This window comes from Neovison vison, chromosome 9, assembly GCF_020171115.1.
Source record: "Neovison vison isolate M4711 chromosome 9, ASM_NN_V1, whole genome shotgun sequence".
NCBI classification, from domain to species: Eukaryota; Metazoa; Chordata; class Mammalia; order Carnivora; family Mustelidae; genus Neogale; species Neogale vison.
The window spans coordinates 3,898,842-3,925,289 of NC_058099.1; the positions used below are offsets into that span (position 1 = coordinate 3,898,842).

A 26,448-nucleotide genomic window follows, 5' to 3' on the forward strand; every position below is an offset into this window, starting at 1 on the left:
GCCGGAAGTGAGGGAAGGACCCTCAGGACGGAACGCGGGACCCTTTCCTACCGGGCACGGTCCTTCAGCCTGCGGGGCCTCAAGTTGCATATCAGCCGAGGGGGTGTCCTTTCTGTGACATAATGCATGTCCAGCGCTCGGCGCATAGTGAGAGCTAAACGCTTCCCGTTGCTACTGTTTTCCCAAAGTGGGGATCAAGGGTTGCATCCATAAAAGCATCACTCTGGGGGGCTAGAGTCTCTGCTGGGCTGACCACAGTGGTGCCCAGGGACAAGCCTTGCTCTGAGAGTCCTACTGAAGACCTTCCAGAAACCCACGAACATCCCCAAAAAGATGAAAAGCACCCCGTGAATCCCGGGGCGGGCATGTTTATGCTTTCTCGTTGTTTCCATGGCGCTGCGGGTCATGTGTTGAAGCTTGGGGCCCACGGTCAGAGGAGCCAGTCTTCCAGGCCCCACCAGCCCGCTCACTGGGGAGGACAGCCCAGACTCTGCTTCCGCTCCGTGCCCCGGAGCCGCGGGGGTGGGGGTGGGGGGCACTCGCTCCGAAGACGAAGTACAGCAGTACACAGAGATGTCTTAGCGTGGTGCCTGGTGCCGAAGACAGGGGTGGCCTTCACAGGCTGCCCCCTGTTGCTCCCACCACATTTCAGTGACAGCAGTCTAGACCGGAAGAGCGTAGCACAGCTGAGTCAACCCCCCCTTTTGAAAACAGAAACTGGTTTGTTCGTGTCCGACTCAGGGCCGGGACCATGGGGACACCGGCTGGGAGACGTGCCCTCCTGGTATGGGAGAGTCGGGGTGGGGGTAGGGGTGGGGGCCCTTTCCTTGCTCCTCTGGCCCAAGACCACCTGAGCCCTCCTTTGTCCCCTGCCTCAGTAGCTCGGGGCAGATTCTAAATCGGAGCCGGGGACAGGGGATGACGCCGCAGGGCTGAGTCCCGTCCACGGCCTCTTGTGCTCACGGAGCTCTGGGTTCCCGTCCCTCCAGGTTCCCGTCCCTCCCTGGGCAGCCTCCCAGGGAAAATCAGAGGGAAAAATTGGAGCGAAAAGAGCAAAGGAGGAAAGATGACGGAGAAAAGGCCAGGAAGGAAGCTGGGCGGGGGTGGGGGGGAGAACGTGGTTAAAAGGCAGGAAACCGGGGAGACAGAGAAACCAGGGTGAGCCTTGCGGCCGCCCGGCCAAAACAGAAAAGCTACAAAGCGACACGGGCAGGGAATCCCGGCGCCTTCGGCTCGGCGACGGTCACGTTCGTGTGCGGGGTGGTGCGGGCTGACGGGCGGCGGGCGGATGGTCACTGACATATGCTGACGGAGGCCGCGTGGGCAGGCCGCGCGGGGCCGCGTGGGGGGGTGGGCAGCAGGCGTCTCCACGGCGCTCGGCAGCTTGTTCGAGTGCATTAGGCTCAGGAAGGCACTGGCCCCTTCATCGTCCAAATTGCAGTTTAACTCAGTACCACGGGTGGGCTGGGCTGGCCGGGAATGTCGCTTCGTCCAGCTGTCTTCCTGAGGCCAGGCGTGTCCCTGTGGCCCCCTAGAAAGGTCCGCTGGACCCGAGCTCGGCGTGCAGAGCTCCCTTCCCACGCGGAAGCTGCTGTCCGAGATTTCCCTGTTCCCCTCCTCGGGACAGCGCCTACCCTCCCCGGCTCTCACACAGCTCTTCCCCTGCGAAAAGGCACTGAAGGGAGATCCCACTCCGGGTGCGACAGGGCTCGTGGCCTGATGAACACCAGGGTGCGTTCTGAGGCTGGCGCACGGCGGGCGTCAGCCCCCAGTGGAGATTTGCTCCCCCGTCCCCAGGAATTCCACGCTACCAGGAGGCCTAGCGCTGGTGGTGTGGGCTTGTCCTCCCCCTCAAGTCCCCACGGCAGGATGTGGTGCCTCCGTGACCACACTGGAGGTCTTTGACCCAGACAGCGCCCTCTGTGGTGTAGACAGACACCCAGGCTCTGGGGTCCAACGGCCGGGTTCCGCACAAGGTCGCTACCGAAGCCAGCGAGGGCTCCGCTCCCCGTCTGTGCAGCGAGGGTGGCAGCAGCCCCCCAACTCCAGTGAGTGTGAAGAATCAGTGGGGTGACAAGACAATATACCAGCCATGTAATATTTGTCATTGTGCCCACCAGTGGCTAGAAGCCCACAGCGTCTCACTGTCTAGAGGACGGGTAAAGACCGGGCAAAGTGGTAGGCATCCGCCGTGGGTATGGGAAGAGGCATTTGGAGGCGAGACTGACCTTCTGGAAGTGAGGCATATGCCAGAGGGCATCCAGCTTCACGGGCGGCTTGTACTTTCTCAGCTGACTGCTCCGGGTCTCATACAGCTTCCCCAGGATCACCTACAGGCCAGACAAATGCAGAGGTGAGGCCGTCTCCCGGCTCCCGGAGGAGTCCGCGCTACGATGAAGGGAGGCGAGGGCAGAGGGTTGGGCTTCCTGGTGCTGCCGACTCCTGGGTTGCGTTCCTCTCTTCTCCGAGGCCACTGCTTCCCTCCCACCCCCCCCGCGGCCCTGGCTCCATGGATTCTGGTGTGGGACCACCCCAGATCTGTTTCTGGTCTGGCCCCTAGAGCTCACAGGGGGTAAATTTCCTGCAATCTGATGCAACTTGAGCTTTGGGGATCCTCGTGACACACGGTCCTGACTAAGGTCCTGGAGGGGCCCTACTTGTGAGCTCTGTTTCTCCAGAATCTGTACTAGTCCTGTGTTTTGTTGTGTACTTTCTCTTTTCTTTCTTTTTTTCTTTCACGGAAGGGCAGCCGACACAGAATGTTACATTCGTTTTGGGTGGACAACGTAGCGATTTGACAAGTCTGTGCATTTGCTGGGCTCGGCCGCGTGGCTGTCGCCTGTCACCGTGCGACCCTCGCACCGCACCACTGACTCTGTCCCCTGGCTGGTACCTTTTATCCCCGGGACATACTCATTCCATCGCTGGAAGCTTGCGTGTCCCACTCCCCTTCCGCGGGCCCTCCAAGGTATAGCTCGGGGTCTGCAGAATCTGCACCTGCCCTGGGTTCCACCCGAAAGTAGCTGAAGATCGAAGCCCTTTTATCGGCTGATTTTGTCAGTGACATTAACTCCATTGAATGCGTCTGTGGATACCGCAGAAGCCCTTTGGATCAGCCGTCTTCTCTGCCTCCTAGAACAGTTTTGCAACTATCTGCAAACCTGAGATGCTAGCCCGCCGAGAGTGACCAAGCCTGCCTTCAGAACGGGGGTGGGGGGATGCAGGCACCCCGTTCCCCCTTCCTAAGTGGAAATGGATCTCCCTGCTGGAAATGGATCGCTGATGCCTGACGGACAAGGTTGGTCACCGTAGGATTTGCTGAGCTCCGCGTTGAGCCAAGGGGCCTGAGATAAAGACTCACTGCGTGGAAGCTGTTGCTGCGACTTTCATGGGGGGGGGTGGGCACCACCATCCAAGCCCCAGGATGTCCCTTGCTGCTGGAGAGACAGGCTTCCCCGCGGACGGTGCAACTTGACCTCACAAGATCAACCATCCTGTCAACCCCAGGCCCCAGCCCGTGTGTGTGGGTCTGGGTGTTCCTTGTGGTTAGACCATGTACAGCCACAGAGAACCTTGGAACGGGAAGAGAACCCTGGGGTTGGTTCCACGAGCGTTTCCTGAGCGCCTACTATGTGTGCTGGGCACGGCACAGTGGGCCCTCAGTTGATCTGAGCCTTTCTTTCGCCCGTGAGGGAACTGAGGCCGTCACAGCCCCAGAGCAGCGCCAGTTCCCAGTCAGGGCTAGGGGCAGAGCCACTCCCATTAGTGGGGTGCCCTGCCTAACGGGGAGGGGCACTGGTCACGGTGGTCTCTAGCGTCAGAAGACGTGTCCTTGGGAGCTCGGTTTTCCATGGATTTGCGACACTCTGAGTCGCCAGGAAATGGCGGCTAATTAAAACGCGCGACGGAATTGGAGCTCGAAGGGGCTTGTAACGGCAGGGCTTCCTTCGAAACTGCTCATTACCATAGTAAGTTGACTCTTTCTTGAGCCATTAACGAGTAAACTAGTCAGGGGCTGCTTATTAAAATGTTATTGCGACACTCTGCTGTTTCAGGAGCCGGTGTCTTGTGCTCCACCACCGCCAAGGACAGCGGGAGGGGCCGTGGTGGCCGGCCAGGGGCCCGGGGAGCCTGGCGCCCTCTGCCTTGCAGTGCTGCTCCTGGCCTGTCCTGAAGACGCCAGGATCCCTGCTCAGACTCTTCCTTTCCCCACTTTGGCTCTAGAGCATCTTTGTCTTTCCCACGATTAGCAGGGTGGGACCTCGCCCTCCAGGAGAGCCGAGACTCTGGGGCCGCACACACAGGGGAGTCCAGGCCCGGCTCTGACGCCTTTGGCCAGTCGCTTAATCCCTGCGAGCTTACGTTTGCCCACAGGAAAATGGAACAACCGAGACGACCCGATGAGTTCCCAGCCTCATGGGGTGCTCAGGAGACGGAAGGCGGGAACACGGGTGCGCGCTCAGCCCAGCTCCCTGCGCGGAGCACGGCGTCGGGAGGGCCCCGGCCGGATGGTGGCACCAACCAGACACGCGCGTCGTGCTTCTAGTGAAATCCCTGTGGCACCGCGCGTTCATCGGTCGGGATCGGCTGCCGCTCGCACCCTTCGCGCCTGGCAGCGTGGGGATACGGTTCTGTCCACAGCTTCGGCGTCCCTGTGCGGTCACCGCCACGCTGAGGCTCAGTTTCCATGCCCAGGACATAGGAACGATGGCCACCACGGGGGCTTCGGCCAAACCTAAGGGACACGATGTGTGTGACGTACACGATGGATTTAGCGTGTGGCCTGTCGTCACTGTGGAGCAAAATGTTTTCCTGAAGTACAGCGAAATGTGTTCTCTACGGCATCCCGCCTTCCTAGCCTTTCCTTTAGTCCAGGGCGCCCCGCGGTCTCGGCCGGGCCGGGTTGGTTGAAAATCAGACTTCAGGATGTGCGGAGTCCTGGAAGGCTGGTGGACGGAGGCCCGGGGAGGAGTCGGGACACGGGGTTCTGGCCCGCATCAGAGGCACATAGGGCCGTGGCCGGAGTCTTCCTTGTCCGGGCTTGAGTCGGGGTTGGGTGTGATCATCACCAAGACCCTTTGAGCACAGCACCTCGCAGCTTGACCCCCGCCCCCCACCCCCCTACATTTGTGACAGACGTGCCCAAATGTCAGTGTCAAAGCGTTGCCAGGCCAGCCCCTCCCCCCATTCCAGTCCCAAACGGGGGCCGCTCTGGAGTGGGGGGTGCTTTTACCTTGTGCTTTTTCTCCAGTTTAATGGCTTTCTGGGCGGCCTTCTGTTCCTGCACCCAAAGCTGCTGGTAGCGATGCTGTAGCAGGTCGAAGAAAGGTGTGGAGGGCCTGCGGGTAGAAGGACAGAGAGGCTGTCTTGGAAGGCTCCGCATTCTCTCCACCAAGGAAGCCCCCCGACCTTCAGGGCGGGGCGCTGGGAGGTGGTGACAAAGACTGTCCCCGAGAGTGGGCATTAGATGGCCTCCTTGGAGCCCTCTTTTCAACCAGACCTTACCCTTGGGCTTGGTCCTTGATCGGTGAAGCCAGTCTTCGTAAAGAATCGGTGAAGTCAACCCCCACCCCGCGTCACACCCCCCCTTGGTTTCAGTGTCTCATCACCTTGGCCTGCCTTTACCAAGAATCCCATCGGATCAGCTCAGCGAGCATCGCCTTGCCCTGCCTGTGTCCTTCCCTGACCCCCACCCCCGCTCCCATGCGGTAAGGCCCTCCCCCTGCCCCCCCCATGCTGAGTCTCTTTCTCCTTGTGCAGGGGGGGAGCTGCATGCAATCATCACCGCCTCCAGATTCAGACTCTGATTCTCCTTGACAAGGGTCTCCGGCCTGGGAGAGCACTTGCCCTGTGCGCCCCATTTCGGATGCCCCTTCGCAGCGGTGTCCTCTCCCAGAGGATTGGTGGGTGGCACGTGAGACCTGCCCAGAGTTGCCGCACAGGTGACAGGTGATGAGGACAAGTTCTCCCCAGAAGAACCGGAGCTCACGGTTGCAGGAGGGAATGATGGAGCCGAAGGGAGGGGACTCGCCGGGGCGCCGCTCCCAGCGAAAGGACGGACGGAGACAATCATTGCCAGCGGCTGCCAGCGCCGTTCGGGGCCGAGCTGGCCGGAGACCGTACCCTGCGTGGGGCAGGCTACGGCAGCGGAACCAAATGCCCCCTTTCTCTGTTGTGGTCAAAGACAGACACACCGTACAATTTCCCCACGTGATCAATCTTACCGTTTCTGAAAGGGACAAGCAGACGTCTGTGCCCAAAGTGATACAGAGGGAGGCACGCGGGACCGCCCACCCAGTGTGCTTCGGGAAAAGAAACCAAAGTACCCCGGCGGTCATCAGACTTCTAGAAACACTGTCAAATCGAAACACAACGCCAGTCGCCATGTAACGAGGGCTTTTCCGGGGGCAATGTGAAAAAGGAACGGGCGGAATCGGTTTTACTAATGTATTTTATTCCTCTCCTTACGGATATTGTGTTATCTAGTCCAGCCGAAATATTGTCACAGCACCATAGAGCCCTTCTTTAAATATACACGGGGTGTTCGAAAGATTTAGTTTTGAAATTTTGAATTTTACTTAGTCAAAATTAAATAAGAAGGTAAATTCAGCTCCTCGGTGGCACCAGCCACGTGGCGAGGGTTCGGCAGCCGCCTGTGGCCGGGCCACCGCATCAGACGCACCGCGGTCGGCCTGCTTGCCACGGCTCGCCAGGGGCTCGGGGCCTGGGGTGTGCTACGCACCCGCGCGAGGATGCCGGTGCCCAGGCCCGAGTGTGGGACGCTCTGCAGGATGAGTGACGTCAGCAAGTACTGGACCGCGGGGAGGGAGGAGAGAAGGGGGGTAGATGACAGTGACCTGAGAAATGCACCCAGCAGGTGACGTCCATGGGCCTCGTTCGGACCCTGAGTCAAGCAAACCATCCGTGGGAAGGTGTGGGCCAAGTGAGCGTTAACCGAGGTTTGGAAGCTATTCAAGTGTTTCTGTGGGAGAATACAGAAGGGCTTGTGGGTGGAGTAATTGGTTGTTGACAATTTGCTTTAAAAAGGAGCTTCCACAAACGGGAAATACATGACAGTCAGGTAAAGTGGGAACGGGTGGCGGCGTGTACCGGTAATGGTTGAAGCTGGGTGTTGGGGGTTGATCGCGGGCGTGTATTATAGTGTCGGCTCATACCTTCGTGCATGTTTGACATTGTTCATGCTAAGCAAAAAGGGAAAAAGAAGAAGAAACAGTGAATCAGGCTCATTGCTTCCCCCTCCCATGTCTTTCTGACCTTCCTTTTGTTGGTGAACAGTCCTAGCTAGCTTCTGCCTCTCACATCTGAGCTGATCATTTCTTCATTTCCCTGGCCAGAGAGTCTCAGATTTTTCTGGTGCATAAGAATCACCTGGGCCTTGGGCACCTGGGTGGCTCAGTGGGTTAAAGCCTCTACCTTCGGCTCAGATTATGATTCCAGGTTCCTGGGATGGAGCCCTGCATTGGGCTCTCTGCGCAGTGGGGATCCTGCTTCCCCCTCTCTCTCCGCCTGCCTCTCTGCCTACTTGTGATCTCTGTCTGTCAGATAAATAAAAAAAAATCTTAAAAAAAAAAAAAAAAAAAAGAACCACTTGGGCCCAACCCCCAGAAGTTCTGAGCTAGGAAGTGGGAGGGGGACCCAGGAAATTGCATTTTTAGCAAATGTAGTTCTGATACAGGGTGTGCGGGCTGAAGGGTGGTCCTCCAAGTGGTGTTTCCATCCTCCTCCCTAGACCTGTAAATATGACTTTATTTGGAAAAAGGGCTTTTGCAGAGGTAGTCCACTGAAGGATCTCGAGATGGGATTAAGAACTATGCAAATGCTTCCTGGGAGTAGGCCCTGTATCCAGAGACCAGTGTCCTCATAGGGAGCTGACACACAGGGGTCCCGCGGCCCACCCCAGGGACACACTTAGAAACAGCCCTCCCTCCTCTGGAGGGCATCCAAAGCAGGTCCTAAGACTAGGAATCAGTCTTCCACAGCCCAAGGAAACACAGAACAGCGTTCTGCAACCTGGCATGTGTGCGTGGGTCCCCGTCCCCGGGGGATCTCATTACAGGCACGTTCTGGTTTGGTGGGTCTGGAGTGGCCACAGGTGTTGTGGCCCCGGACCCACACTTTGAGGCTTAAGCCTTAGCCCCGGGGGTCTTAGCCCCCGAAGTCCCAAGAGTTGTGGACATTAACTTCTGAGCAGGTGTCTGGGGAAGGAACCGCAGCTTCTCTCATTGCGCTTCTGGAAATGCAAGCGCCCCAGGAAACGCTCTGGTCTTCCCCACAGACCAGGGAAAGCAGAAACGGCAGTGTTAAGAAGACGCACGCATCCCCCCTCCCTGCCACCAGAATCTTGAGGCAAACTTCCAGCCTCTCTAGCTTTGCGTTTTTTGTTTTTGTTTCTGTTTTTGTTTGTTTGTTTGTTTTATGAGGGGAAGGGGCAGAGGGAGAGGGAGAGAGAGAATTTTAAGTAGGCTCCACATCCAGTGCAGAGCCCAACACTGGCTTCCATCTCATAACCCTGAGATCAAGACCTGAACTTAAACCAAGAGTCCGATGCTTAACTGACTGAGCCACCAGGCACCCCTCTGGCTTTGCGTTCAAGACAGCAACCTTAAATACCTTGACACTGCCATCATAGTTATTAACAGTTAAAAGTCGGGAAATTTTACATTAAAACCCCAGCTTCCCAGACTGTCTTGAAAACCGGCAGGTGCTGACCGGGCAGTCTGTGGGCAGCAGCTACCGGCCGGCGCCGAGGGTCACTGTCAGGGCGCCCCACGCCTCTCCCTTCCCTGCTGCCCCTTGCCCGGCCAGCTCCGCTCCCTGCGGGGCCCCTCCAGGTTTTGGATTTCGTGGCCGCAGAGATAGACACAGAGTCAGATGGGACCCTAAACATCCACCTGCGCCCCGTGCGTTCCGGTGTAGTCTGACCACTGTGCAGACCTCCCTGGGCGGGGACCGGGCTGAGCGAGGGCTCTGCTTGAGCAGCGGCTCCGCGTCTCTGAAAAGCCTCTGGAGCTCAGAGGTCTCTTTACAGAGCAGCCTGCCGAGCGGCTACAAACAGTGGCTCTTTGTTTTCCGGTTCCTTTACCCCTGCGGTGACTTTTATTGCTTAATTATCACACGCCCCATGCTTCTGAGCAGCCTAATTTATGGCCACGCTTTCTAATGACATGAGATGCGTAACCTCACAGTATCCACCCCCAGAGGCCGTTCACAACAGAAAAGCTGTCTTGCCAGCAGCCCCCGCTGCATACATCACCAGGAGCCTCCCTTCGAGGCCCTCCCGCAGCCTGGCCTGGCCGGCTTTGGGTCCTGCTCCGGCCAGTGGTTATTACCTGGAGACGTTTTGAGGGGTGGGATGGGGAAGGGGCTTGGAGCGGGAGAGCAGCTGAGAAACCTTGGGGGTCACGGCAGCCCCAGCGAGGCTGGCTGAGGGAGATCCGGCAGCTTCTGCCCATTTCTGCTCTGGCTCGTTCACTTGGGTAAAAAGACGGGGAGGCTTGTCAGGACACAAATCAGATCACATCACCCTTCCCTGTTTTAACCCTAAGCCTAGACTCCGGGCCAGGGACCTTCAGGGTTCCTTGCCTCCACCGCCACCTGGCTCACCCTCGGCTTCTGCTGGTCTCAGCCATGGGGTCGCCTCCCCTGATCGCCTGTCCTCGGCCGACCCCGCCAGGTGGCCGCTCACAACAGGGATTCCAGGTCACTGGTTTGCCACCGGCCTGGGCCACTGCACGCCAACACCCCCGGGGCAGGAATCGTTCGTGTCGTTGAAGAAGAGGGAAGGGGAGTCAGAGAAAGAAAGATCAGGCAAAATTCTGAGAGGTGCACTTTTTCATAATTCAGGATATAGGACACTAGGCTACGTAGAAGGTATAATAAAGACCGTAAGTTGATGGACAGTGCCGCTCGATGGACGAAGGACAGTCTTTTCAACCGATAGCACAGAAATGACTGGACGTTGTGGGCAAAAACCCACAAAACAGCTCTCGACCGAGGGCTCATACCCTGCACAAGAATGACCTCAAAATAGATCATGGATTTCCATATGAAGATAACCGATTAAATTCTCCGAAAAAAACGCAGGAGAAGCTCAGGAGCTCAGGCCGCTGGAGGATATCTTGGCTGTGCCCAGTTTGGGGATATGACAAATAAAGCTGCTAGAAATATCCATGTACAGGTTTTCAGGAGCTCAGGCCAGGCTTGGTGCTGACTTCCAGGATTTGGCACCAAAAGCAAGATCCATAAGAGAAGGTACAAAGTGATGAATCAGACTTCCTCGAGATGAAGGCCTTTTGCTCTGTGCGAAGTCCTCTGAAGAAGACGGAAAGACCAGCTCCCCAGACCAGGAGGAGGGCCCTGCAAACCACACGTTGGCCAAGCGCTTCTCTCTGGAACGCATGGAGAGCTCTCAGACCCCATGTGGAAGCAAACCGATTAGGAAGATACAAAGTTTCATCGGAGTCATCGGAGGACATACCGGTCCACGACACACGTATTGTGTAGAACTGAGCAGGAGCAAACGCGGGCCAGGATGCAGAGAAGCCAAGGCTCGCGGCGTTGCTGGAGGAAGGAGAAGTCGCACAGCCACTCTGGAAAACAGCTTGGCGGCGTCTTAAGGATCTAAACATACGGCGGCGCTGGGCGGGCTCCGTGGGTGGAGCCTGTGACTCGATCTTGGGATCGTGAGTTCGAGCCCCACGTTGGGTGTAGAAATGACTTAAAGATGAAATCTTAAAAAAAACCAAAAAGAACCCACCCTGGATATACACGTACAGCACCTGTACCCCGACGCATTTATTCCAGAGAAGTGGGAGCTTACGTACAAGAAAACCTGTACACGGATGTTTCTAGCAGCTTTTCTGTCATATCCCCAAACTGAGCACAGCCAAGATAGCCTCCAGCGGCCGAATGGCGCGAGAAGCCAGGGTCCGTCCACACTGTGGAACAGCACTCGGCAGAGGAAAGCATCAGGTTCTACAACAAGGTAGATCTCAAGGCCACAGTGCCAAGGGGAAACGGACAATCTCAGAAGGTCACCTTCATGGTGACGTCACGCACATCACACGTTGGAACTTTCCAGGGGTGAGGGGTTGGCGGGGGAGGGCAGTCCCTGTGGGGTAGCATGAGGGAGATCCTTGAGGTGATGGAGCAGTTCTGTGTCTTGACTGTGCTACTCAGACCGCGCTCGTGCGCACACACACCCCCGAGCGCATATAAAAGCGACGGTCCCTGTGTTGTACCAACGCTGCGTGTTTAGTTTTGACATTGCACATGGTTGTGCGAGATTTTATCACGGGAGGAGCTGCGTGAAGAGTACGGGATCTCTCCGTCCGTCTCTACCCCTTCTTGTGAGTCTAGGAATTATTTCGAAGTACAGTATGATTTTAAAATTCAATCAAGCATGTTAGAGGAAAGGCTGGAACAGCTTCCTTCCTCCTTTATGGGAAATTATCATAAAAATTCCTGCCGTGCAACGTGGTAGACAGAGACTATGGGGCCCCAGGATGTAGGGGAGAGAGGAAGAGAGCATCGTCTGGTAATTAAATTTTTCAAGTCTAGAGCTGCCTAAAAGAATGGAGCGGCCATATGTGTAATGACCCAGAAAGGTCTCAGAGACCTCCGTCAAGTGTGAAAACACAAGTCCGGGGAGACAGAGCTGCATCCACGCAGATGTGGGTGACTGGAGAACAGTCTGGAAGGAAGTCGGCCGATGACGGCTCCGGGGCTGACGCAGGCACAGGCCTGCTTCCTGGTTATGCAGTGAATAAAACAAAAAACAAGGAAGGAAGGACGGAAGGAGGGAGGGAGGGAATTCCAAGTCTGACAGGTTGTGTGTGAGCCGGCTGGGACCGTAGAGCAGGTGGCGGATCCAAGGCCCCCAGTCCCCGCCCTGAGAACATCAGACCAGAACTCACAGCAGCCCCCCGCGAGCAGCCCAGGGTGGCCAGGCCTTTGCGGCCGGGGAGGCACCCGGCAAGAGCCCAGCCCTGGGGGGCTGCTGTCGGGGGTTTTATTAGCATTTCTCCAGGTTCTAGAACCTTCGAGGATGCACCCTTAGGAGACACTTCCTTGTTTTCTTCTGCAATTGCTTCTTGCTGCTACCTTAAATACATTCAGCTGTTTTTCTTCTGAAGTAAATGTGATTCTTTATAATAATAATTTTAAAAATAGGCATTTTTCTACTGCCCCCAAATGAAAGATTTTTGCCACAGGCGGAGGAACCCCTGTGGTCACAATTACGGCTACCCTATCTGCAGCTTACCTTTGAGAAGCTGGAGGGGGGCACACAGAAGGTCTTAATTATTTATCCTCACTAAATGAGGTGGGAAACGTGGGAGTGAGGAAGCCAAAGCCCAGAGAGGTCAAATGGCTGGTCCAGGGTCACACAGCACATTCCACCAGCAAAGCCTGGACTCCTTCCTGCCCTCGGGCTACAGCCACGAGAATGCCCATCGATTTACACGAGACTGGAGTCTGCCAGGGAGCCTCCTGCAGACAGAGGCTAGACCCCAGGGGCCTGGCTACTCTCAGACAGGACCCCCCAACCCCCAAGGCGCTCTCTCCCCAGGCCCCAGAGCAGTGCCCAGCCTTGGTCCACGCAGGTGCAGGGGCTTTTTAAACAATGCACATCTGATCCTATCTCTCTCAACACCCACTGGTATCTTCTCTTGCCCTTGGGGCGTGGGGCACAATTTTCAAGGGCTCTGTGCTATCTCCAGGATCGCATCCCGCCTCCTCCCAGACCAGCACACCCTAGGATCCCCTGTTTCATCTGCTAGTCTCAGCTTAAATGAGTGCCTCCCCACCCCATCTCGCTGCACCGTCCCGTCCCTCCTGAGACCTCCTGTAGCTCTGCAGGAGACGTTGCTGTCCCTGCATTTTGCACCCGGAAAGGTCTTTTGGACATTTTTTACAGCAACCAGTTCAGTGCCCACCTGTCCCAGCAGCTCTAAGCTTCATGGAACGGGGGTCAAGGCCGGACTGTTCTCTGTGCCCCTCCTGGCCCGGACAGCAAGCCTGCACCTGGTAAATCGTCTTTGTGGCTCTGGGATCCCACTTCCTTTCCCTCTAAGAACCAACTCTTTTCCGAGGACAGTTTTCCTCCTCCACTGCAACGCCTAAGAGGGGGGTCTTTGGAAGAAATTCACTATTCCTTGGGGAACCTAGAGATGGGGGCAGGGTAGCCCTTCTGTCTGCAGAAAGGGTGCAGATAACCGAAGGCAAGCCCCTGGGCCTTTAGGTCCCTCTCTTCCCTGGCACAGGGGAGCTCGGTAATTAGAGCCAGCATGTCGGAGTGGCTCCTGGATCCCAAAAGGGGCAGCGATGGCAGACCCCCCAGATCAGAGGGCCCGGCCAGAACAGGTGGCCCATGGCAGCAGCCCCTCCCTGAGGGTGTTTAGTCTAGGAGGCCTCTGGCTGGAGGGTGGGGCTCTCTGAGAGCCCACCCAGCCAGGGGAATCTGAGATTCTCAGGCTCATTCCCTATGAATCTTTAAAACTATTTGAAAGTGATTAGGGCTTGTAAAAGTGTGTGCTTCCATGTGATATCGGAGGGGTCCCCAGAGCACAGGGACTGGGATGTAGGTGTGGGGGCTGTTCGGAAGCTCTTCAAAGAGCAGAGAGGGGCAGAGGGCTGGCCAGGCACAAGCATCTGGGGAAGGGGTGTCAGGAAGGCAGGAGGCCTGGGACCAGGTCCACTCCGGAGCTGGGGAGCTTGGTCCTGGCGGGGGTCCTCTTGGAGGCAGGGAGAGGACTGTCCATAAAGGGCTTCTGGGGACTTTGGGGTGTCATGGAAATGTGCTGTATTTTCATTGACTACTCTGGTATCTAAAGTTTTTTAAAGTTATCTTTACGCCCAATGTGGGGCTCAAATTCACAACCCTGAGATCAGGAGTTAGACGTTCCACCGGCTGAACCCACCAGGCACCCCCAGCTCCAAGTTGGGTAAATTTGTCAAAACGCATCAAATTATACATGAACCATTTCCGTGTCTAAAAATTATATCCCAATAAAGTTGTTTTAAGAGAAAAAACCAAGAAGACAGATTGTGGAGAAAATGGCCAAGGCAGGAGTTGTAAGAGAGAAAGGGGCTGGTGAGGGTGCTAGGGAGCTACAGACGGTTTCAGAGCAAGAGGAGAGAGGCTGATGCACGGCGATGGCCACGCTTCCCAACGGTTGCTTTCGTGGTGGAGTGAATTAGACCAGGAGGGGGGCGGCGGCATAGGATTTGAGGACCCAGGCCACTCCAGGGGAGGAAGGGCTACCCTTCCTCTGAATGAGATCAGCCCTGTGTCCACGAACTCATCTGTCCGCTCACCCGTCCGACCCGCCAGGAGCGTGAACAGGCTCCCGCTAACGGGAACAAGCTGTCTCCAGTCTGTAGCAACAATAGCCATGATCGTCACAGCGCACACATCCTGCCTGCTTCCTCAATCCTGAGGACCATGGCCCTGGAGGCGGTTTTTTTTTTTAATTTAATTACTTATGTATCTATTTGAGAGAGAGCGATAGCAGGGGAAGATGAACAGAGGAAGAGGGACAGCAGACCCCACGCTGAGCGCGGAGCCTGATGCAGGGCTCTGTCTCACGATATTAATATTCTCATTAAGACGGGAAATCTGAGGCCCAGAGAAGGTCACGGTCTTGCCCAAGACCACACAGCCAGGGAGCGTGGCGTTTGTGTGGGGAGCTTGTGGACGGATCTGCCTGCAGCCCTCTGCCCCCCAGGCAGGGAGTCTCCTACGGCAGGACTTGGGAGGAGGAATGTTCTCTCTGAGCCTTTTGATGGCTCTTTGTGGGTGAGCAGAGGGTGGAGGTTGGGGTGGGGGAGTGAAGCGAGGGACTCCTTACAGAGCGGTGAGCATGAGCAAAGACGGGGGATCCGATCAGGCTGGCTCCGTGCCTCCCAGCCCTGCCCTGGCCTGATGAGCATGGGAGCCCAACAGCAGGTGGGAAATACCTCCCGTTTTAATGAGCACTTACTATATCCAGCCTGCCACCGAGCACTCCAGCTGCAGTCCCACTGATTCCTCACGACTCCGACAGGAGTCCTGCTTTCACGGAGGGAAACTGAGGCTCAGATAAATCAAGCAACTTGCCCAGGGTTTGCTCACGGACATGGAGCAGGTAGGGCCGTAACAGGGGGACCCCACTCAGGATCCCCACCCAGGGTCCCCTGACTCGGAAGAGCTAGCCGCTTCACGGTTAGGCTGCGGGTCCAGCAACCCCAAAGAGGGTCTGAGCCGTCCAGTGGTCGCTGCCCAGTGGCCTGTCGTGGTGGCCTCGCCGCTGGTCCTGCTCTGTGCCCAGGCGGTAAAGCTGTGTTTTCCATCCAGCAGTCCTTCCTCTACAGAGAGAAGGCCAGTGGGTCCTGAACCTGGGCGGTCCCATCCCGGGGGCCTCGGGCCCTGGCCCGCGGTTGCGAGGATTTCTGCGTGCCCGTCCCACCGTGTCTGAGCAGTGCCCGTCGGTGACCAATTGTCTGCCCATAACCCGGCAGGAACCTCTCGGAGAAGTTCCTTACCACCCTGACGTTTTCGCTCACAACAAAACCATGTCAAAACTAAGTCTAATAAAGCGGAAAATGGGGAATAAAATGAAATGAAATCAGCTCGACTTGGGGTAGGCCGGCAAGAAACTTCAAATTAGTTCAATCCGACCCATCTTCGCTGCTTCGCGATTGATACCCCAGACCAGGGGTTGATCTCGGATGAAGGCGCCAGGGACGAGGTAGGGAAATGGAAATTATCATTTGCAAACATTAGGCTGACACTTTGTGCGTGCGGGGGATGAGGGCTGACAGCTCTGATTTGCCGGCTCGGCTCCTCTCTGCCAAAGAGCGCTCTGTGGATTAGGGGGGCCCTTTCATGGCAACCCATCTTCATCTTCGCTGCTCATTAAAACTTTGTGGAGCTGGAGAAGTTGGCGGAGGAGAGGAAACTGCAGGAACCTTCTGAGGGACTTCAGGTACACATTTGTTGAAAGGTGTTTGAGAAGGGAGCCTTGGGTCTGACAAACCGGATTTTAGTACGGCTCTCCGTGCGCAGCGGGCTAAAATAATTGGTCATCAGTGACTACTAATTCGGTTTAGTAGCCAGAGGCAATTTTTTTCTTCCTGGAAAATCAATGACAGCACGGAGGTCTGTTCAACGTGATTCCGCTCAAAACTGGGCCTTATTTGGCGCTTGATGCTTCTTCAGTGGGGACAGCGATTTTGTTAAAATAAAATTAAAATCCATCTCTACTATGCCACTGGTCCGCCGCTCCCAGGGGGCGGGCAAGGCGCTGGTACTGGCCCCCGCACGGCCCCGGAGGGCTGGAGGAGTAGACAGTGGTCTCCCGGATGGGCTGCGGCCAAGGACCAAGGACGGTCTGGTTTTGGGGGAGGGAGCGGTGGTTTTGGGGGAGGGAGCGGGCTGGAGGGCCGGGCTTCTGTCACAGGCTGGAAATCAAACCCGAGCCCACGAGGGACAGCCCACAGGGGCACCGTGTAAGGAGCCCCAGCTCCTGGTGCACCCCCCAGAACTGTCCCTCCCTGCCCTGTGGGGCCTGCGTGCTCAGACGGCCCGGAGTAGTGCGCTTCCCTTCGCCTCCATGCCCGAGGCTTCCTGAACGGGCCCCTGTGTCTGACAGCCCAGGGACATCAGGGACCGTCCGCGGAGCCCTCGGCTCCTGCCTGCAGCTGCACCGCTGTTTCTCCCCGGAGGTGCTCCTGGCTGACTTTGCCTCCACCCTGCCAAAGCCACAGCTAAATCCATTTTTTATTTTGTGCTTTGTTTTTTTTAATTAACATTTTTATCGAGATCATTGTAGATTTCACAAGCAATTGTAAGAAACGAAACAGAGGGGTTCAGTCCACACATCTCATTCGGCTCCCCCCAGACTTACTCGTGGTCGCGTGTGTGTTTATTTCTCCGCAACGTCATCACACGCAGGCCTTCACGCGCCCGCGGTGCGGTCAGGATGCGCAACACTTCCTCACCCCAGGCCCCTCCGGGACCCTTAGCCACCACACCCCCTCCCTCCCATGCTGCACCCATGTGCCCAGGACGGTTCCAGGTCACCGTCACAAGAGCCCCACGAGGGAGAGGACCTGGGACCGCCATCAGCCCCCGTTTCACTGACGAAGACACCGGTGGGTGAGGAACTAGCGTGAATGATGCCAGACGATCTATACAGCTCAAGTAGAGGAAGTCGTCTGCTCGGGACCTGGATTTGAGGGTCCTGCCCCAGCGTGGTTGCAAATAGCAATCTCCAGTGTTCTAAAACTCTCTGCTACCAATGTATACATTTTTTAAATCAGAATTCACGTAAAAACCCAGATGTCTGGCTTTCCTTAGTGAGGCATTAGATTGTCGGTTAGGGCAGCGCTGGGCCTCCATTCCCATGGGTCCATAACTGGCTGGAGCTGCTGCCCTTGGACCAGGCATGTGCTCCACCGAGACACAGACCCCACCACTCCCTACGGCCTCACACAGCGTCGGCTTCCCTCTCCTCCCCGCCGGGCCTCCACAGGCCTGGGAAACTCTGCCCCCTCTCCAAGAGGCTCTGCGCCTTGAATCACAAGGCTATGTGGTGAGTCCTTGGTCTCTCTCTTTTCAAGAACTCCAAGGACTCTTTACTGATGAACTCACACCATTTCTTCGGACCCAGGAGGACGTAGTCTTGCCCCCACCTACAGACGAGAAATGGAGGCCCACAAAGAGCGGGAGCTCAGAGCCCCTCAGCGTGGGAGCCAGAGAGTGGCGTGCGGAGTCTGGGGTCTTCTCAGTTTTCCACCCTCTCTCCGCCTCCGTCTCCGCTCCCTTGGGAAGAGGTAGGAGAAGAGAGGAAACTCGTTCAGCGGAGGGAGGGTTTGGACAGGCCCGAAGGGAAAAGCAGGACCAACCTGCCCACTGGCCCAGGAGGCCTGACGCCTAGGCTCTAGGACACTGTTAGGGACCCGTGGAAATGGTTTGATTTCTTTTTAAAATCAGCACAGCCATTAAATATTTTAGATTATTATAATGCTTTTCTTGTGCGGAGGAGAGGGCTCACGACAGCAAGCGTGCTTGGGGGCCTGCGGAAATCCTGCCATCGCCAGGTGCCTGGAGCAGGAAGACACAGGCCTGGGCCTGCCTCCATCCGAACAGCGTTTCAAGCCCGCGGGGACCAGGAATCCTCAGTCTTGAGGACACAAAAGAATTATCCCACGTACAGCGGCCTGGGCCCCACCGTCGGACTTTCCCGTGTCACCGAGGCTGCAACCCCCCACCCCCGGGGGGCCTGGCCCACGGGATTGCCGGCACCCTTGGGGTCCAGCTCTGAGCCTCTCCCGTGCAGAGCACCCTCCAAGCTGATCGCCAGCAGCGCCTCTGTGGGGCGGGCAGCCGGTCAGCCCCGGCCCCGGGGGACCTGCCGCAGCTCCCACACCCCTCCTCAAGCCCCTGCCTTGTTCCTGCTTGTCCCCCCACAGCCTGAGGGCCTGTCTTTTCTAACTAGCCTGGAGGAAGGGGCGGTAATTGAGGGGCTGCTCTCCCTGTCAGGACTCTTAGAGCTAATTAGAGAAGAGGACCTCTGGGCTTGTGGTTATTTTTTAATTGTTTGTGGATCCAACATAAAAGCTAATGACAGAGCAGGGAGACTTAGTTAGCTGCGCTCTCCTGACTTCTAAACTTGTCTAAGAGGTCATTTGCAATTTGTTAACATTTTTTCACAAGGGTGAAGTCAATTAGCAGTTTCCCCACACAGACGCCCAGAGGCGGGCCCAGGCTTTCTGGAAGCTTCTATCTCAACCTTGAGGCTCTGTGCCTGAAACGGGAGCTCCCCCTGTGCTCCTGCAGCGCCCCCCTCCCACCGCGCCCAGCTGCAGGCTCCGGTGGGGCTTGAGCCCCCCTGGGGGAGAGGCCCCGCGGAGCCAGCGCACATGACGGGGGACGGAGTGCCTCGTGCACACGCAGATGTCTGCTGCGCAGGGGTCCTGGCGTCTGGGGACAGGGTGAGTAGCAGATGGGGCCTCCCTGCCCCGTGGGGTTGCAGAGAGGGCACTGGCTCCTGGCAGAAGCCGAGGAGGCCCCTTCAGCCCAGCAACTCCCCCCGTGGACTTGACCCTGAGGAACCTCGCCCACAGGAAATGGGGAGCCCCCGGACATCCCGTGATGGGAGACGAAAACACCCGCCCGGCGGGGCAGGGTGACCTTTGCAAATGTGTGGAGCAACAAAAACAAGCTGCCACGCAAAGGGATTTACGTGTTTTGAAGCCACGTGAACACACACATACGCATTATTAACGGCCACGTGCGCCGAAGCGAAGATGGGCGAACCCGGACGAAAGGACGCATATTCCAACCTCAGGAGGGTCCCCCGGGAGCAGAGGGAAGGGCGTGGGGCCAGGAGGGGCTGAGAAGGGGCTTCAAGCTGTATTTGGTCTATTTTATTTCTCTAATAAGGGCTTGGATGCAAATACAGCCTGGTGGTAAACTTTGTGAAACCCAAGTGCGGGGCCACGGAGTTAGTTACGAAAGCTTCTGAACTTCTCTGTGCTTTTGGAGAGTTTCCTAATAAATACGAAGAAAGGAGTGGCCAAACGTTTGCTCCTCCGGAAAGCACGGATACCTGTCATCTTTCGGCTGATTAAAACTCTTGACTGATTGCGAACTTTCTCATTTTCCACAAACACGGGACGGGCAGCACGTGACAAGACGACAGGAGCACGCGTGCCGAAGCAATAGTTCAGTTCCCGACAAAGAAGCTCCCCCCAAACCCCACGGTGCCTCAAGTGCACGACTTTGCGGGAAGACGCCCTGATGACCACAGTAGGGCGACCGGTGGGTGCCACCCCCCCCGAGATACGTCCTCCTTCTACCCCAGAGCCCATGAGTGTGACCTGAAGTCAGAGAGGAGCTTTGGCCGACGTAAGTAGCTTTGGGAGCTTGAGGTCAGATCACCCTGGATTATTGGGGGAGCCCTGAATCCAGGGACCCGTGTTGTTGTTGGAGACAAAAGGGGAGAGACCCGAACACGCGGAGAGGAGGCGGTGTGAGCCGAGAGCTGGGGCTGGAGGACGCAGCCACGAGCCCAGGGACGCCCCGGGCCACCAGAGGGGAGGAGGGATTCTCGCCTAGAACCTTCGGCGGGAAGGGGGCCCCGTGACACTCTGAGTTTGGATTTCCGGCTCCACGTTAGGAGGGAATACACTTCTGTTGTGTGAAGCCACCGGCTTGGTGGTGATCTGTTCCAGAAGCCCCAGGAAGCCAATAACTGAAGCCCAGAGCCCAGCAGGTCCAAGCCCAGGGAAGAAGTTGTTCCCCTCACGTGCTGGCTGTGTCCCAGCTGGGGAGCGATCACAAGCATGCCAACCCTTCTCCCCTTCCAGTCAGGCAGCCAGCACTCACTGAGCACCTACTATGTCCCGGGCCTGTGCTAGACGTTGGGGACACAGCAGTGAGCAAAACCAGGCAGGGCCCAGAGTCTCCCTGTGCCTTCTGCCACCCTCCCCTCCCACCGAAACAACATGTGTCCCATTTTGCGCCCTGTGTCCTCCTGGTATCCCGAACACCCGGCGTGACACCCAGCACAGGCGGGCCCTGAGTGAGCACACGGTACAGGACAGAAGCGACAGATAGGACCTCCAAGGTCAAATCCCACTCTCTGGCTACGCGATCACAGACAAGCATCTCTGGGCCTCAGTTTCCCCATCTGTAGAAAGAGTGTTGCTACTCAAGGGTCATTCTGAAGGTCAGGGGAAAGGCTGTGCACGGAGGGTCCGTCCCTGTGCCAGGCCCCAGAGGAGCTAGCAAGATGGAAGCTGGTATTATTATTACTGGAACCTGCAGGGCACCTGGTTTTCTGGAACGAAAGGCTGCCTCTATCTGGCCTCCAAAGGGAAAGGGACGGCCTTGGCCCCTGAGCACATGTTCAGCGACACGCTGTAGGCTCTGAATTCTTTTGCGTGGGGGTCTTGCGCAGCAGCAGGCTGGGGTGCTGTGTTGGGCTCGAAACTGGCTCTCCCCTCCGTGCCCCCATGTCAGAGGGGCCACCGTGTCACTGAGGGGCAGAGCCAGGCACAGCCCAGCGAACCCTCCAGCTGTGTCGAGGCTGGGGCTACGGAGGCCGAGGCGCCAGGCCCACTCCCACGCTTTGCCCACCGACGCGGGCAGGCGAGGCCCAGCTCTAGAAAAATCAAAAGCGGGAGAGCGGGAGCTGGGGAGGCCCCGAGGGGGAGCGGCCTGCGGCCTCGTTAGCGCTGACCCTGGCACGGAGCCGCTCCTGATGGATGGGGTTCGGGAGGGCCAGGCCCCGGGGGAGCACGGCCCTATCCATTATGGGCCCATCAGCGCCTCCCTGAGCCCTCCCTGCTCCGAATGCCGAGAGCCTCAGGCCGGGAATAAATCTCTGTCTGGGCCGCAGGAGAGCAGAGAGGGAAAAAAGGCAAAGCATGAAAAATGTCTCATTCCTGGCTCTGGCAACAAAGCCGCCTTGGAGGAAGGAGTGAGCAGAGTTTGGGGAGGGGCGAGAGGTAGGAGCAGACGCAGCCGGGCGGGGGTCCCAGAGAGGAAGCAGGGAGAGGGTGGGTCCCCCCACACCGCCCCCCAGCTACTCTCCCTGCCTGGGCCTCTTTGAACAAAAGGCCCCTGGGTCAGGTCCACGGAAGCAGGCTCCCCATGAGGACTGGCCCCTGTTGGACCCAGTTTGGGGTGTCCCAGGACCCGGCCTGGCAGTGATGCATAGGTCTGGGGTGTCAGCCAACACCTCCCTGAGCACGAGGGTCTAGAGTAAACCATCTGGACCCGAACACCCAGGCTTCCGCTATCACCTGTGAGCTCTTGCTTCAGGGACATAACCTCTCCCTGCCTCAGTTTCCCTGTGGGTCAGTGGAGTTGGTGGGCCACCGCGAGGACATGCTGAGTCACTCTGTGGAAAGCCTGGTCCCCGCGGAGAGCTCACGAGCAGCAGCACTGACCACTGTCCCTGCTGTTCGCCAATGGCCTCCCTCGGCCGAGGACGCGCCTGGAGATAGGCAGTCTCGCGGACAGGGTTCAGGATGTTGAAGGATGATTTCCTCCTCCAGGCCCTGGCTCAGCCTCCTGGAAGCCTGCAGGCTGTGGGTATGGACAGCAGCTCAAATCTTGGCTCTGTCACCAACTGGCCATGTGGCCTCAGGCAAGGGACTCTCTGGGCCTCAGTCTCCTCATCTGTAAAATGGAGATGATAGTCCCTCCCTGTTGGAGGGATTTAACGAGATGGTGCACCTGTCCGCTGTTTCTCGAGGGCTCTGCCACGTGAACCACAATCCCGCTCTCCAAACACACACACCAGTCCTCGTTTTGTTCTCTCAAGGCTCTGAGAACAAAGCCCTTCCACTGTCCTCCGTTATTGTCATGTTCCTGGTACACGGTGGTTTCTGTCCCTCACGCCAGCACCCCCGTATGCTATCTCTGGACCCCTTCCTGTTTATGGGCCTTCCCTGAACGTATAATGCTTCACATTTTTTAAGTTGATGCTTCAAGTGTGACCTGAGCATCAGAATAGAGTAGGAAGGTCACCTCCCTTGTTCTGGACTTGCTACCTCTAGTAACGAGGCCAAGGGACACATTCACTGTTCAAGGCAGCCTTATTGATATTGATTCATAACATCAAGCACAGGGGACAGAGCAGACTCTGGCTTTACCGCCTCCTCTCTGGCCTCAAACGGACTGTGTGTGTTTAGTTTCAAAGACTCTGTCTCAAAGCCTTCAAAGGTCCTGGACCATATTTCTCCTCAACAAATACTTATTGAGGTCCTATGTGTGCCAGGCTCTGACGAAGCAGCAGTGAACAAAACTGGCATTGTCCCTGGCCTCCAGACCAGAGTGTCCAGGAAAGCAGAGATCTAGTAACTGTCAGCGGCGGGAGCAGGTGGGCCAGGTTTCTCCGCCGCAGTCGGACGTGCGTCGCAGGTGCGGGGGACCTTGCGAGAGCCACACGCTCCCCCTGGTGGTCAGGCCGGGTTCATTCAGCCGGCTTCCCGGCCACCCATAAATCTGGAGTGGGTCTCCCCATTCAGAAACTGTCGTGGATCCCCGGGTTGGTCGTCTGGGAAGGGTCTTATTATTATTTTATAGGAGTTTGGGTGGGCGGCTTGGATTTTGGCCGTCAGCTCTGGGAGGAACAAAATAACCCAGCGTGATTGATGGGCCCATTGTAAATTTGTAAAATAAATCAGCTTGGCAGAAAGATTCAAAAAACCTGTCAGGCAGCAAACATTTTTTTAACAGCCTGTAAAATTCCCTCCATCCTTCACGTTTGTCACTGTCAGGCTGCTGATGCATCTGATAGCTGGGCGGGCAGCCGCGCAGACAGACGGAGGGCTGGTAGCATTTCTGCCTTTCTTGTGCTTCTCATTTCTCCATGGTCTGAATGCGTTCAGCACCGGGACGGGGGGTGGTGGGTCTAAGCCAGACTAATTGGTGGAGGAACCAAGTTTTCTGCCAGAGTTGCACGTTGCTACCGGCTTCACATTCAGACTCCAAAGTGGCCCTTTATTTGTTGGTTCATTTGGTGAGGGTTTACTGAGGACCTCTTCAGCAAAGGCCCTGTGGTTAGCACCGGGGATGCTGAGGAGCACAGAGCAGGCAGTGCGGTGAAGGTTCTGGGTGCCCCATCGAGGAGTTTGTTTGTCGGGATGTGGGGAGCCCCTGAAGAGGGAGGGGAGGGGAGGGGCCCATCGGAAGGGTAGCTTATTGTGTTCAGAGTAAGTTTAAAGCTTTAAGAAAAATCCAGACAGGGTGGTCTTCCACTCTCTCTCTACATATACATATAAGTGACGCAGATTCTGTCTCAGCCCCCCGCTAGAGCAGAGAAAGCGTGGGTGGCATCTCCACCCGTGTCTCCTTCATCCTATGTTCGTTAGGCAGGCAGGTCACTGTCACAGACACCATCCCTAGTGTTTAGACAAGACCAATCCCCGTCCCAGTGCAGAGGCAGGGGCAAATAACTTCACCTCTCTGACCCTCTGTCTCTTCTTCTGTACGATGGGATATGAGAGTCCCAGCCTGGCGCTCACTGAGCTGTTCAGAGTTATTTAAGGAAAAGGCGCCTGGGAGGCGTTCAATTATAACAATAACATAGTTGGCATTGTGAGTTCAGAGCAGGGGCCTCCTACTGTTCATCCGGCCCATGCCATACACAGACATGCGTGGCGGGGGGGGGCGCTGTTTGCCACCCACGGAGGGATAGATCTCCTGCTAGCTGTCCTTGCTCGCGTGTGGCACGAGGCTCCCCAGGCAGGAGAGTGGCCGAGCCCTGGGTGCCCAGAACCTGCCAGGAGCACCAGCTGCTGCCACCGCTTGCCGCTTCTTCCTTCCCCGCATCCCTGACTCCCCACCATCGACAATCCTGGACCAATTAGGAGCAGTAACAATTAAGATGTGCCAAGGGCATGTGAACATTTGCAAACACTTATTAAAATGCATCAATAATTAAGTGCTTCTTTAATAGTTACATTTCTGGCCTCCAGACATATCTGTCTGTGGACCTTGGGTCACAGCATGTTTGGAGATCTGTGTTACGGCCCTGCACGTGGGTAATGAGAATTTAAAATCCTTCCCTGATTTGAGGTCTGAGATTTGACGGTGAGACGGGAGAGCCATCGCGCACGGGCTCTCTCCAGATGCCTGATCCGAGAGGTGTGGTCTTCAAAGCCAGCCAGCCAGACGGGGTACAAAGCCTGCTCTGCCACCTTGTAGCCCGAAGCTGCACCCCCTTTCCTGGCCTGAGAAGTGGAGGCCGGATACCTGCCTCGTAGGACTGGTATTAGTATTAGCAATTCCGTGCACAAAAGGGCTGCCTGCCGCGTAAACCCAGCTCAGGGCTGCTTCGGTTCATGGTGCCCCCACCTCTATCAGAGGATGAAAGGAAGGAGCAGTTCCCCAAGGGTTCGGCATGGCCAGTGTACACGGGGATGGGAGGGGGCTGCAAACTCGGTGTCCACCAGGACCAGACAAATAGCAAAAAAGGGAGAAGCCAGGCCAAGTGGGGACGGATAGATGGAGAAGCACGCATGGATTCTGTCCGAGCGGGGCCCTGCCTCCCAGCGCCAGTCCCCGGGGCCAGGCAGGGGGGCTGACCTCGGTCGCCCGACTTCTGACTTTGTAGGAGAAGCGGGAAATCCAGGTTTGTATATGAAATCCTCTGACTTTTAGACTTTCTAAGTGCCGCATGGGGAAACATGGCCGGGGCGCGACTTGGCCATGGCCCCCCGCTCTTGACCGCAAGTCGGCACGGGCTCTGCTTCCCGATCATTGCTCAGGGCCCCACTTTCTTTCAGCCACAGCAGCTTGTGAGCTGAAATGTACCTTTCTGATGTAGTGACAATCTGCGACAGATCGGTGTAGACTGGAAACCAAATCCGTTCACTGGAAAGAGACTAATTGAATAAGCCCAAACTGGGGTTTGGATCCCATATGGTATGGGGGGGCTGAGAGGGTGGGCTGGTGGAGGCGTGTGCCGCCCCTCATACCTGTTATTTTGTCCATCGTAAGATACATAATGGACGAGAGGATTTGATGTCGGGAGCAGGAGGCAGAGCTGTGGTCGGAATTGTCTCCTGTGCGGCCCTTGGCGTGCTCGGCTGCGTGCCCAGTTTAGAGTGAGTTTTCCATGTATGTAGTCCGAGATGGGACTTGATTATTTTTTTTTTTAACATATCTGTACTTGTGAGTAAATGGCACTCATTTGTTTCTTTGTCTATTTATTTATTGGACCAAATCGCCCGAACAACTCCTTGGGTAGTCGTGTGTAATCAGATTTGGTTTTTTAACATGCTTTTAAAGTAAAGAAATAAATACAATTGAGGCTTGTAAAAGGTGATCATTAGGAAATGGGCCTCAGCCCCATAACTTTAAAGTAATAGCCCCATTATGGAGAGGGGTGCTCATCTTTTCTAACTGCTTTTCGCACATACAAGGCGAGGTGGAGGGGCTGTGCACGCAGGCCGGGCATCTTGGTAAAAGCTTTTCCGGCAACCACTTAACCTCCACTTACGGAGAAATAAAGCGGAATTGATGCTGATTTGGGCCTGCTTTGGGGGATATTTTTGCTCTGTAAAAGCCCTTTTGCTTGCAATTTGCTGAGCTGCCCTGTCACATGAGAAAAGGCTGCTGTTGATAAAGATAAAGCTTTATGGCCACGATATTTGCTGCTAACAGCAACCTAATGCAGCATTTTCATTTTTGTGCAATTAATGTTAACGTCTGCTACGAAAATTGTCATTAAATACCATTTTAAAATCCATTCAATTTGCATATGCAAAGCCCATTTACCATCACAGAAGATCTGGCTGGTACTTCATCACGTCTTTCCTCTGGAATTGTCGCCACTCGGCTTTATAGCAATTTAAGATTTTATATTGAAGCCGGATGATAATGGATGTCCTTTTGGAGCCCAGCTGACTTGAGCTTTTCCACTGTAC

General features: G+C 56.4%; 1 protein-coding gene across 1 annotated transcript in view; it reads right to left on the reverse strand.

The window, feature by feature from the left end:
- CFAP77 (cilia and flagella associated protein 77) overlaps positions 1 to 26,448 on the reverse strand; it is a 121,839-nt gene that overhangs the window by 21,382 nt on the left and 74,009 nt on the right. Inside the window, exons 4-5 of the mRNA XM_044264220.1 lie at positions 5,234 to 5,339; positions 2,229 to 2,330 (exon numbers count right to left, since the gene is read on the reverse strand). Of these exons, the coding sequence (XP_044120155.1) occupies positions 2,229 to 2,330; positions 5,234 to 5,339 (208 nt within the window). The remainder of the gene's footprint in view (positions 1 to 2,228; positions 2,331 to 5,233; positions 5,340 to 26,448) is intronic.